At 42.0% G+C, this 13736-nt stretch overlaps 1 protein-coding gene across 1 annotated transcript in view; it reads right to left on the bottom strand.

The window, feature by feature from the left end:
• The window catches only part of TBC1D5 (TBC1 domain family member 5), a 560176-nt gene that overhangs the window by 328880 nt on the left and 217560 nt on the right, over positions 1 to 13736 (bottom strand). Inside the window, exon 6 of the mRNA XM_074984496.1 lies at positions 341 to 469. Coding sequence (XP_074840597.1) covers positions 341 to 440 — 100 coding nt within the window. The 5' untranslated portion in view covers positions 441 to 469. The remainder of the gene's footprint in view (positions 1 to 340; positions 470 to 13736) is intronic.

Genomic DNA, 13736 nt, shown 5'->3' with positions numbered 1-13736 from the left:
CACCACTGTAAAGCAGCCAAAAGAGCCCATCTATGAAAAAAGCTGCAACAAAGGCCATGATGCATTTTAATATTCTTATGCTGAAGTCATTGCTTGGTTTATGATTTAAAAAGGATGACAATGCACTAAACATTTGGCTAACGTCTCTGTCTGAAATTGAAAGTTGACTTTTTGTGGCTTTCATTTCATTTGTGCCCGAGTGCTCTACACACATTCTGTAAAATGTTCTTTAAGTTTCCCTGCTCAACAGCATAGAGAGAATTAAATTATGACAGGCATAGCTATCATGAGACACTTACATAAGGTTTCTAAGTATAAAATGTAGATATATTAAACTCACCTTCTTCAGGCTTGTTCAAGTAACCCTGCAAGGGATCAATGCCTATTTCTTGCTCTTCCGTTTGCAAAGGATGACTGGTTTCGGATATGGAATGATACATACTGGCAATTTTCACTCTAAGGCAATTATCTGGGAAGAGAAAACATGGAGATGACTATTACATAAGCATTTCATCCATTGTTCTACAATAAGACAGACAGACAGCAGGAACTTAGGTGCTGTAAATATGTAGAACACTTTCCCAATTTTTAGAATTACATCTTTGGTAAGTATATCAAAGAAAACTTTTATAAAGAAAATGAATGTTTCTCAGATGTACTATATTAATTATCATCACTATTAGCTGCAGTACTGTAGCACCCAGAAGCTCTAGTCATGGGCCAGGATCCCCCAATGTTAGTTGCTGTACAATTGTAACAGTAGAAAGGACCTTCCCTCAAACACAATACAATCTAAGAATAATCTCAGATAGGGAGCCATGTTGGTTTGTATCTTCACAAAACAATAATGCAGTCCTGTAGCACTTGGAAAACTAACAATATAATTTATTAGATGATGCGCTTTTGTGGGACAGAACCACTTCTTCATGTCTAGAAAATCCTGCTAAATGATAACTGAGATGGAAAGAATTTAAGAGAAAGACAGAAAAAATTAAACAGTGCTGGAGGATGGAAGCAGACATCTATATGTCCCACTGGGAGCTAGCAGTCAGGGACATGGACATGCTGTTGTGCATGGTGGGAGAAATCAAGCCAAGAGCTGTTTAATAACAGACTCAGCCGGGCACAGAACCAGGCTGAGCGTGCCTTCGGCCACCTGAAGGCACATTTTAGGTGCGCCCTCAGCCAGCTGTACGTGGGGAAGCACAATGTCCTCCAAGTTGTGGGAGCATGCTGTGCCCTCCACAACATAGTGGAGGGAAGTGAGGAGGTCTTCCTTCCAGTGTGGGGGACCGATGCTGGCCACAGCTACTAACAGCCAGGTGCAGCTGCCATCAGTCAGATCCTTCAGGACTGTCTGTGAATCCACGAGGCCCTGAAAGAGAACACCTTTCAAGAACCCCAAGACCCTCCCCAAATCACTCCCAGCCTTTCCCATACCCATATCATCCCCTCCCTTCAGCCTCTCACCCCTCCCTGACCCATCCCCAATAAACACAGTTGTTGGGGTGGAGAACAAAAACTTGTTTTATTTTAACAGGGATGAATGTGTTTAAAATAAACTTTGTGATATACTATTTACATGGTGCAATACATTTAACTATATACAGCAGGGGTGAAGGTCTAGGGACGGGAGCATCTGAACTCAGATGGGGGGCTTAAGATGGGGGTAGCGGGCCACAACCCCATGGGGGAGCAGGACCCCAAGAGGCATTGGCCCCAGGATCCCCTTCCGCCATGGGCTTGGAGTACCCAAGAGGGCTGGGTTGGGACTGGGAGCACAGGGAGATAGAGGTGGGGGGGCTGCAGTGGGGTTGGTCTCAGCAAGGGGGCAGGCATAGCAGGGAGAACCTGGGGCATGGGGGGCTGGCATAAGCTGGGACCCTGGCCACCACATCATATCCAACAGGCCTTGGGGATGGCCAGCAGGGGCAGGACAGTGTGGGCACGGGTGAGGGAAGTGGGGGAGGCACCCACTGGTGGCTGGGCCAACTAGTTGCACCAGACACAAGTGATGGCTTCTATGTGGGACATCAGCTGGTTCCAGGCCCACGTCCGCCACTCCCAGTCTTCCCGCAACTACTGCTCCAGGAGGTCAGTTAGCGTCCAGAGGCTTGTGTGTTGACCCTTTGGATGTCATTGTCCTAGTGGTGATAGCCCCTCCCTGCTGCTGCCCCAGCATTGCCACAGTGGGGTGCTTGCCCATCCTGGTGCTGCTCCCGACATGCCTGGCTCTGGCTCCTGGATGGGGCTGGCTGGCCCTGATGGGGAGGTGGGGATGGCCCAGCCCTTGGATGGTGCAGCTGTAAGGAAAACAAGGGGGAGATAGTGAGTCATTCATGCAACAGGGCCCCCAAATCCCTACGCTCCACCACCATGAGCAGCAGCTACCATTCATCCTGGGCAAAGGGATGGTGATCTCCTGGGAGGTGCAACCCCCAGCCACTACTCAACAGGCTAGCAGCCAAGAGGGAGTGTCCAGTGAAAGAGGGGTCCCTGTATGGGTGGCAGGTGAGCCAGGTGCACCCTGGCCCTCACTGGGGCCCCAACATGCCCATATGCCAGGAGCTGCAATCCTCGGTCATGTGTAGGGGTCAGGCTGGTTACCATGTGGCTGGTCCGCTTCCAACCATGGCAAAGGCTGCCTCCCCAAGCCCCTGGGGTATGTGATGTGCAGGGAACTCACCATAGTGTCCCTCAAACAGGTCCAGGGATGCCCTGGACATAGCTTGAATGGAGTAGGGTCGGAAGTCCAGGGCAATCACTAGCACGCCTTCACTGGCCTTGAATGCTGTGTCACCCTCTGGTTCAGGCTGGGTCCCTGGTTGCTGCTCCTCCTGCTGTGGCTCTGGGGGTGGAGGTGGAGGGATACCTCGTCAGCCTTGTCAAGGGCGGCTACTGTTGCGGGGGGGCGGGGAGGAGTCCCTGGCCCTCAGGAGGCTGTACAATTTGGCACTACAGGGGCTGGTTGCAGGTCCTGCCCTGACATCCTGGCTGTGTCCCAGGCCTAAGTGTACCCCTCTCGCAGCTCCTTGCTCCACTGTCCATGCAGAGTGGCCTTGCGCCAACAGGGTGGTGGCAAGGCGGGTGTAGGCCAGGGCATTCCTTCTCTTTGAAAAGGGTTTGAGGAAGATGGCCTCCTCAGCAGAGGCCAAGGAGGTCCTGGATCTCGGGCTCAGGCCTGGTCCAGGATGGGACCCAGCATGTTGTGCCCCAGGGGATCCTGAGACATCTCCTGTGGCTCTCTTGAAGGCCCCGGGGTGCTTTGGAGCTGCTGGCTGTCTGCCATGTCCGTGAACCCACTGGGGAGTGGCTCTGAGGGCATATGCAGAAACAGCATGCTGCTTACACAGCGTGCTTTCAGCTTCCAGGCACAGGGTTTATGGGCTCCCTGTGGCCTTAAGACTGGCTGGAGGCAGAGAGCAGAGAGTTGTGATTGCAGCAGACAAGACATCTCCCAGGACCAGCTGGCTGGCACCATGGAGGACTGTTCTCTCGACAAAGGCTCCCCTCGGCTCCCACCAGAACGTCCACACTTTTCTGTAAACAGAATCTATCGACAAAGGTGTTCTGACTCATGGCGGAGAGGCAAAAGGTTGTGGACAAAAGTGCCATGTTCTGTTGATTAACTGCCAACAAAATACATTTGTAATGTGGACATTCCCTGGCTTTTGTTAACAAAACCCCAGTTTTGTTGACAAAACTCTACACATAGTTTTAGTAAATTAGACATGACAGATAGGGTAGAAATATGCGACAAAGAGCTTAAAAGTGAAAACAGGTTGTTTACAGCTGGTACTAGAGAATAGGAAGCCAGTGAAGGAGTGCAAGAAGATGATTTTCATGGTTAAACAACAGGCTAGGAAAGGGATCTACTCATCAGAATTTTTAAGAGAAATTAGAAGAACAAGATTGCATTAGGGTTCTTCAACATTTCAGCCTTAGCAGCTTGAAAGACATGTAGGTAACTTACCACAGAAAACAAATGAGTTGTTTTTCCAACCAAAGCAGTCATCTAAGGATGCTAATCAGAGATTACAGAATGCTCACTATTACCTAACGTCATCACTCTGCCATTTTTTACCATTTTTATTTGCCTAACCCCATCTGAAAAATTTCTAAAAGACCAGGGAATGATCAAAAGTATATTTTACAATAAATAAAAATGTAAATATGCACAGAACTATCAATACCAAAACAAACATGCACAAAATTCAGTCATCTCATAATTCTTTTTCCTTATGCTCATATGGTGCTAATCACTTGATATACACATACAATTTGCTGGTAATACAAGGTGATAAACTTCTCATTCAAAATGGACCTTGGAGGTTTGAAGTTTCCCCAGTTTCATACACCTTTTCTCTGCCTTGTAATGGACAAAAAGCTAGAAAGAATTAAAATAATCAAACTTTCCAGAAAATATCTATAGAGAGATTTTTACGACTGCTTCTACTTACTGGAATTTTAGCTTCTGTCTTGAGTCTCTCTCTGATATGCTATTGACTTTCTAGTTGTTTCTTTACCAAATTTACAGGCACATTTAGAATTTTATTGCTACATTTAACTTCTAGTGATTATGGTCCGTCTCACATTGCTTCACATTTGTGCAACAACCCAGAATACCTTTCAAATTCAGAATCAGGTTCAAACTCATTTTGCTGGTCTTTCAATTTTAACATTATTTATGAAGTTAATTCAGAAGATTTAGATTCCTAGACTTGCTAACTGCTGAACCCTCCCAATATGCTTGGAGTTCTCCACAAGACTTTTGCCCCAAACTGTTTGATGTTCTCTATACTTTCCCATCTCTCTTATCCCTTCATTTAGAACTTCCCAACAATTATGCCTTTGCATCCCTAATCCATGTTTGGTGGAATGATTTACTATACCCAGACTTTTAAATAACTGAAGAGATATACTTTTGACTCTCTTGCTCACTACTGCGATCACAGTGTTTATTTTTGTCTGGTTACAGATAGAGTGGATTAGTGCTATAAAAGATAATTACTAAACAGTATTACTAGTCTGTCCAGTCTTTGTGTTCCACTCACTTTTCTTGATAGTTTTATACTTTAATTCTTTCCAGTTCTTCAAAAAATAAGCAAACAAAGCTCTTAAATTATTATGATTACTAATGGGATTTTGCATTGAAAAAGATTAATTCTTTGCAGATTTGTTTTTGATTTATAACGGCCCATAACATACTGTTCATATTAAATAAGATGAAATGTTACAGCATTTTCATTGTGAAACATTAAAAGGATTAGAAAAATCATTTGAAAGAATTTACAGACTACTGGATCACATGACTCAGGTTTTCTATCCAGTTAATTCTACTCTCACTACCTGGACCAGAAGTTGGTCTGTGGTTTCTTTGCAATAAGTTATTTATAAAACTTGCAAAAGTTTCAGCAGCATTTCTACAGGGTTAGGATCCTCTTTTTCTTCAATTTAAAATGGAAATTTAGAAGGCACATCATATTTTCTGTATACCTAAATGGAAGATTGAATTAACTTGCATAGTCAGATTAACAGACACTTATGCAGGAGAATTGCACAGGGCCTGAGACATCAAAATCCACCAACCAATCCAAGAAAAGGGCATGAACACAGACTTCCTGTGAGGCCACTACTCTTTCTTATGTTGGGAGCAGCAGAAGGCCCTATATAAGTAGCAGATGTCCTACAGATATCCTTCCCAATTGTGCAGCCCCACAGCGTAGGACTCAAAAATTGTGGGAGATCTTGCCTGGGATTGCCACTCATAGATGAATGTTATCCTGCCTGAAAAAAAACATATTAGTTCTGGATCAAAAAAGATAAAATGAGTTTAAAGAAAAATGGCCTTTTTTTGTAACTCAGTAACTAACTACATCCAGGATTAATTTTCTGGATTTGAAGATAAGAGGCCAAAATGAAGTATATTGTTGGCACTGCTTACGTTGAACAGGTAAATCAGGGTTAGGAGCAAAGCTGGGCAAAAAATGACAAGAGTAAATATATTTAAGAAAATATGCTGCATACTATTCTTAAGCAGAAATGCACGTAAAGAGGCTGATTCAACCTTGCAAGCAACTAGCTAATCAAAAACAAAAAAATTAAATCAGAAGAAAGTATATTGCTACAGTGACAACTAAAGTAATTCTCAAATATATCTTAAAATCTATAATCAAACCATGCAATATTTTAAGTTTTATATCTACAGAAGTTTTTGAAGTTGTTTACTATACGAAATAAACTCACTTCACCCCATCACTTGCATAAGTAATTGTACTGTAATACATATAGAATAAGGTGCATTAGAAGGAACTGCTTGCGGATAATGGATATATCTTAATCATTTATTAAACGCCTTTTGATTTTAAAAGAACCCTCCCAAAATTTAACATTGAAGAAGTTTCCTTGAAATCTCAAGAGTGAAAATGAGAGTAATCATGGAAGATAAAAAGCAAATGCGGGGTATTTTCTCTCCGACATGACCATCTGCACATATGAGTTATTCAAAGCACAAATCTAAGATCACAAAAACACACTAAAAGGAATGTTTCAAGTAGTAAAATTTAATCGAGTTATTTGTGTAAGTCTGAAATATGTTTAACGACGGGCAGAAAAACTAGGAAATGTGAAGTACAGGGTAGACAAAACAGAATTAGATATAGCCCAGTCTGTCCACATAAAACAGTGCCCATTAATATAGAAACATATTTTCCTAAAAAAATAGGATTAGTGGGAGTAGCAAATAAGTTACAGGCATGAGTTACTGGTTTAAGCAGTGGGATCCGATGTTCTGTTTCTGAAATGTAGGTGAGCCTTGTAGAAATTCCAGTGAAGCTTTGGCACAGCAGAAGAGCCAATACCAGGATAACCTGGAGGATAATTGGATAATGCTGGCTATGCAGGAAGTGACTCAGGATGGTTCTTGTTGCAGTGAGTGGGATCCCTGCACTATTACAGGTTACAAAATACTTGGTAGGGTTGTGATCCATTGTCCAGCTCACGGACTCAAAAGATCCAGATGATTTCAGATTGTAGAACAGGTGGAGATCTTCAAAAGCAGCTCTTTCTATAATCTGTTCCCTGCTTGTGTCATTTGAACAGTATCACCAGTCTTTGTGATGGCTGTTAAAGTCACTTATGTAAACGGACAGCTCCCATCTTCGTTTCCCTTCCTCATCCATAGCACTTTCTCTATGTAATATAGCTGTAGGGTGCGAGAAGACATTGTAAGGGTCGAGAGTGCAGTCCGACCCCTCTGTGAATCCTCAGGAGAATCTAAACAGACCAGTCTGTGCAAGGTGAAAAGCTGCAAAATAACTGCCATGGGAACTACTGCAGAACAAGGCACACTTGCCAAGACTTCAAGGCTACGCTGGCAGTAGGCCACAAGAGATAGGGATAAGAAATGCATAGGCAATTTTAGGCAATCTTATGTTAATGAGTTCAGCTTTATCAGCTAGTGTTAGGAGGCCTGTTACAGAGCCTCTCCCCGAGCGAAGCTCCAACGCGTCGGGCTTTCCCCCACTGGTGATTGCGGCGCCTCCGGGGCTCCCGTCGTGGGTGTCACGCGCTTTCAATAAATCAAATATAGCACTCGCCTTCTGGGTGCAGCCTCGTTTCTGGGGAATCCGAGCCTGGTTGGCTACAATAGCTAACTACTATGTCCAGTAAAGTCACAGCAACGTTAAAGGCAATTAGACGTCAATTCAGACGCAGTCCTCTTGGTAAAAACAAAACATTAGGTGGCCTTTTTAAAGTTTTAGTTCTACCATTTACACAGAACTAAAAGACCTTATTAACAAAGCTCAAATTGATTTTTTAACATTGGCATGAGAAGAACACTGGCCAAATACAGTCTTCCCCGACCTTACAAGGGTAATTCGTTCCTGAAAAACTCCTCTTAGGGCGAATTCTTGTAAGTCAAAAATGTAATTACCATAAATTTTAATGGGAAAAAATGTTATGCGTTCTGGAGCCCCAAAATTTACACCTACTTACACTTACCTGGCAGAAGGCACAGTTGAGCAGAGTAGGTGGCGGCAGCCCCCTAGCCACCCGGGGAGCAAGCGGCAGGGGCATGGCCAGGATGGACTATGTGCCCAGCAGACACGTCTCCCAGGAGCACCTGGAAGCCCATGGCTGCAGGCTGGGCCAGGGCATGCCCCTGCTGCAGCACCAAGGCGGAGACCAGCCCAGCCCCAGATAAAGGCTGGGCTGGGGGCTCCAGGAAACCGCTGCAAGGCAGTGAGCAGCACCCGTGGCACAGCTGTGCAGGGTGGGCGGCAGCGGCCCCCTAGCTGCCTGGGGAGCGAGCGGCAGGGGCGGGGCAAGGATGGACTGTGCGCCCATCAGCCATGTCTCCCAGGAGCACCTGGGAGCGTCCACCAGTTGCTGCAGTGCTGAGGTGGACACCAGACCAACCCCAGGTAAAGGCTGGGCTGGGGACTCCGGGAAACTGCCACCACACGGCAAGTGGAGCCTGAGGCACAGCTGTGCAGGGTGGATGGAGGTGGCCCCCTAGCTGCCTGAGGAGTGAGTGGCAGGGGCAGGGCCAGGATGGGCTGACTTTCTCCAGCTGCAGGGTGTCTGTGTCCTGCTGAGGCACTCGTAAACGCGAGTAAATGCCTCGTAAGGTGAAGCAGTGGTCCTTAATCAACCTGCTCGTAGACTTGAATTCTCGTAGCCTGAAAGGGCGTATCTCAGGGTATGACTGTCTTAGGCTCATTAAGGTGGAACTCCATCTGCATCCTGAAGAGGAATAAGTAAATCATGATAAGATGAGGTAGTGCCCCATATATCTCGATAGAGGTACACCAGTCTTCCCAAATGATCCTCCTGGGCAGATCCCTGCACCTGTGAGGACTCCGCATGGAGTAGTTTGAAGGGTTAGGGCCTTTGGCCAAAATTCTGAAGAGAGCAGTGATTTTTTTGCATGCCCAACTTGACACACTACATGGTTTATGAGAAAGTGATGAACACCCACACACTGAAAATCAAGCTCCTTTAAGGTGTTCAGTGATAAACATTTAGTTTAGTTAGGTGTTGGTACAAAATATGTAGTTTTTATACAAGGGACATACAAGACCTAGTTGGGCCTATCTACATCCCAATACAAACCCCCTTGGTCTCCTGCCACAAACCTCTTACCACCACCAACTCGCAATTAAATCTGGAGGAGCTGATAGCACAAGTGCCTGAGCTATCATGCTGCAAAAAAGATAGGGGTTTTAAACTAGCTAGGATTCCAATCAGCAGGACTCTTGCTGAACTACTTCCACAGATTGGTGCAAGTGCCATCCACTGAAGAAGCATCTGTGCTTATTTACTATGAAGAAAAGTGCACAATTTGACAAATTTTAGATAGCACAAAACAAAGCATTTTTGTTTTATAACGCACACTAGATTATAGATCATTAAAATGGAATGATGCAAACATGAAAACGGGACGATATTGTGAAGTGCGTTAGTTAACACTGCCGTAAGCTGGGATCCAGCATGAAACAAATTAAATCATATGACTGATGAAGGATATGTTAACAGACTTCAGTAAGCCTGATATTGCGAAACGCAATTAATTTTGCCCCATTTAATAAAAATTCTTGTATTTTAACTTATGTTTATCTACACTTTAATAAAAGGAGAGTTACATTGGACTCTAAATAACTTAATTATGTATTAAAATCAATCATGTGAAAGGCTTAATATTTAATAATGTTAGATTGTATATCAAAGTGGTTTTATTATTTATTTACTGCAAACCTTTCCAGAATACTTCATATGGCAACAGGGGGTCTGAATCTCACAAGATAAATGCATTTACAATGCCAAATAAATTATATATAAAAACATTTGTCTTAATACATGTCATTCAATATTAAATATCACCCATTGGTACCACCCTGAAACCCTAATCCACTTTTACCAACCGCACATTTGTATTATTCAAATGTTGTCTATTAAATAGTTGTCTCTAGAGCCACAGTGAAGAACTACATACCTAAGAACAATTATCATAAGAGCTTTAAAGCACTGTCTGCAGACTTAACCCTACAACTTTCATGTCTGACTAGCACTTAAATATACCGGATATAAACTCAATGGTGAATTAAAATGTCAGGGACAAAATACAATAGAAATAGTTGGAACTGGGACTAAATATACTTTTGACAGTTCACCTGAATGTTTAAAACTTTTCATATTACAATGAGAAAGGAGCAATTAATTAAAAAACAAACAAACAGCCCTTGCTTACACCACCTTTTCATTTTGAGGGTAAGAAATTTTAAAACAAAGCTCTGTTAAAGCACAGAATGAGTTTACTTGGCTGACAGATCAGTTTACTCTTGATTACCTTGCTTCTCCAAAATATTTCTAGTGTTTCACAAAAGAAAACATTAAGCAGTATATGGGATAAGGACTCCAGAGAATGGATTTCATACTTAATAGAGACAACTGGACCAGACAATGGTGAACCATATGGTTCGTGCTAACCATATTATCTAAAAACCTGCTCATTTTAGGAAATGGTTTGTATTTGATGCAGGGCTTGTCTTCCATCTATTTTTAAAAATTCTGTCCCACCGATATAGACATTATCAAACACATTCAAAATCTATTGTAAGAAAGCAGGATTCAGCATACTTGGGACTCTGTACCAACAGGACAACCATTTTCCAACATACGCTAAAGATGCACATAACGGAACAGTAGACAATAGGTTCTAGCATATCTTAAAAGTTTTGGCAATGTAATTAGGGTTTCCAAAAACAAAAACCGGGAATCCATTTGTGCAGATTTCTCTGGATCATGCTGATGAGTGGCCTGAAAAAGATCTTTTTTTTTTAAAAAAAATAACTTTTTCCACATTCAAAACAGCCAATATTGGATTAGGAGAGGGAATATCTTCAGCTGAAAAATCTTAAAATAGTTTTCAGAACAAGTATACGAACAATAAAGGAAAATGTTTGACCACTGATGCGTCACGCAGATCTCTATGAGCTCTTTAATAACTACCCAGAAGTCCACCCATAGGCAAAGTCTTCCACACCTAGGGCACTGCAGATCCTGGGACAACAGAAAGTATAAAAATAGCACACCATAGAGCACTTTGCTGTTCACCAGAAGGTGTGAAATCAACACTTTATATTTCATTATAATTTGTATTTTAACTTTAACTCCCCAAACAGTTATTGCGATATCGATACAACATGCCTATTTGGTAACAGAAATACTCTTATTTTGTAAATGTATTTATTGGTTAGCCTTTTAAATTAAAAGCTAGAGAACATTAAAGTATTGGACTGTTCCCCTGCTCCAATTACCATGAGGCATAGGAGATCTATTACTCTCTGCATTGCCTCTTTTCCCTGAGATGGTGGTCCCCAAGTGAGGCATGCATAGCTGTGATTGGTACTTAGAACTGTTTTTGAATCTCCAATTGTGAAAGTGGTAACTGAGCACAGCAGATAATTTGCTACTCTCCCTGCCTGTCTCCCAGAGGAGTAAAAGTAGAATCTATATGGATGCTTTGGATCTGAAGAGCTAAGCCTTCCGCAAGGAATTTAGAGTTTGGAAGGTGTAAAGTCCAGCCCACTCCTCATCCTCCTCCTCCTTCCAAATTTCTATCTGAGGAAGGCATGGTTACATTACTGAAACTCTTAAAATGAAGCCATAACTAGGAAATGGCACTAGATTTGATGATGTATCCTAGTCCTCTGTAATCCTCCATAGAGGCACAAATCAGTATAAAATAGTCTAAAAATCTAAAATATTATGGATGCAGAAGTCAATAACTACAAGATGTTTCAAAAAAGGTATGAAATAGAGAACTGGCCTTAGAACATAAATCCATTACTTGATTTCTCTCTTCCAGTACTTGAGAAATATAAAGTTTTCCCTCCCCATGACTTAAAAAAACAGTTTATACAAGTTGGGAAACCACTTAAAATTTGATAACAAACTGAAGCCCAAATATTAAAGATAATCCATTTCTGAATGAACTGTAAGGAATGTCCTAGGTCCTTGTTTTCAAAACTACTAAATAAATGGAAATTAAATATGACATTTCCAAATATCATTAAGAGATTAAAGTAGTATAATTTCATTTCCTGCAAGAAACTAGTCTCTTTTTAAGTATTCAAGAGTTTTCCTTTCAAGAACAAGCAGCATGTAATACCACACACTTTATATTTTAGTAGTATATTCATAACTTTCAAAGGGCCAAAGAATGTCAAGACTGAAAGAAATCATTTAAACAGTGAACTGGAAAAAATGGCAGCTTAGCCTGCAGCTTTACCCAAAGCGATAGTAACTAGCTTAGACACTAAAAGTGTTTTAAAATTAAATAAGTTTCCAGGATATCACAGTTTTAAAGCAGTAACCAATTAATCTAAGATTCAGCCTTTATTCTTTCACTGGTTTGACAACATTTTTAAAGGAACACCCAGAACATTCATGTACGGACAGAAGCATTTACATAAAATATTTCTGTTATAGTTTTCCAGGGCACTCAATACCAAAGATGCTAAGGGGCATACTCTCACACTGAGGTGGAAAGAATGCTGGTCTAGATTCCCATTCACTGTGGGGGTAAAAAAAGCACTCAATTTCCTAGGTTGCTGGGAGCGGGACTCAAGCTTGCCTGGGCTAGGGAAAGAAGCTGTCTCCTGAACTAGGCTCAGAGTGTGAACTGCTGGAGCCGGAGTTGTATTTTGTTCACAAGTTTCAGAGGGGTAAATATGTTAGTCTGTTTAGCAAAAGCAATGGGGAATTCTGTGACACCTTAAGGACTAAAATTCATTTGGGCTTAATCTTTCATACACTGGAGCCGACTTCATCTGATGAAGTCGGCTCCAGACCATGAAAACTTTTGGTCAAATAAATTTGTTAGTCTTTAAGGTGCAACAGGACTATCAGTGATTTTGTTCACAATTGCATATATTGGCTGTAACTCAAGAGTTTTGCTGTACTGAAACAATCTCACTCTTTGATCCAGTAACTTTTAAACAGCAAATCCCAATATAAATATTCATTCTTGGTATTTAAAAAAAATTCAGAATTTCAGAATTTATATATATAAACTTTTGCTAACAAAGAAGAGACAATGAGGAAGTTAAAAACAAGACTAAGAATGTAGGGTATGTTGGTGCGAAGTTCATACACAGAGCAATGCACAAGTGGTAGGAGAAGGTAGGTAATCAAGCAAGGCTGGGATCAAAGATCTGCTTCTGGCAAGAGCACCTCGTGCTTGACAATCACCTTTCTGCCACCTCCTCCACTACCACTCTATACAGGCTCACCCACGCTGCAGAGCAGATTTGCAAAAGCGCCTTGATTTTCAATAAAGCCTATGCTACTAAATAACTTTTAAAAATCCCACCCTGCTTCACCCAATACTGAATTTGTGTTAACTATGCATAACTGAATTTTCAAGCATCCTTTCTGTATAAAATTACTTGCGTATAACAAACAAGAGAAATGGAGCCCCTACCCAACATTAAACAGATCTGAGGAAGTGTATTAGAATAACATCTGGCTTTATATTTTACAGAAGGATTGCAATACCTTTGTGGCTAAGCTTTTAAGCCAATTTTATTAAAAATAGAACAGATGTAAACAAAATACGCTTATGCACCTCCTTGATTATTTTTCCTTTGTTTTTCAAAAAGGCCCTGCACTGTCTTTTTATTTCTATGCTCTACCTATCTATATTATTCCTAATCCATCACCATGGTATC

Source organism: Carettochelys insculpta, chromosome 2, assembly GCF_033958435.1.
Source record: "Carettochelys insculpta isolate YL-2023 chromosome 2, ASM3395843v1, whole genome shotgun sequence".
NCBI classification, from domain to species: Eukaryota; Metazoa; Chordata; order Testudines; family Carettochelyidae; genus Carettochelys; species Carettochelys insculpta.
Note: the sequence above shows the minus strand (reverse complement) of the source record. Positions and strands in the feature narration are given on the sequence as shown.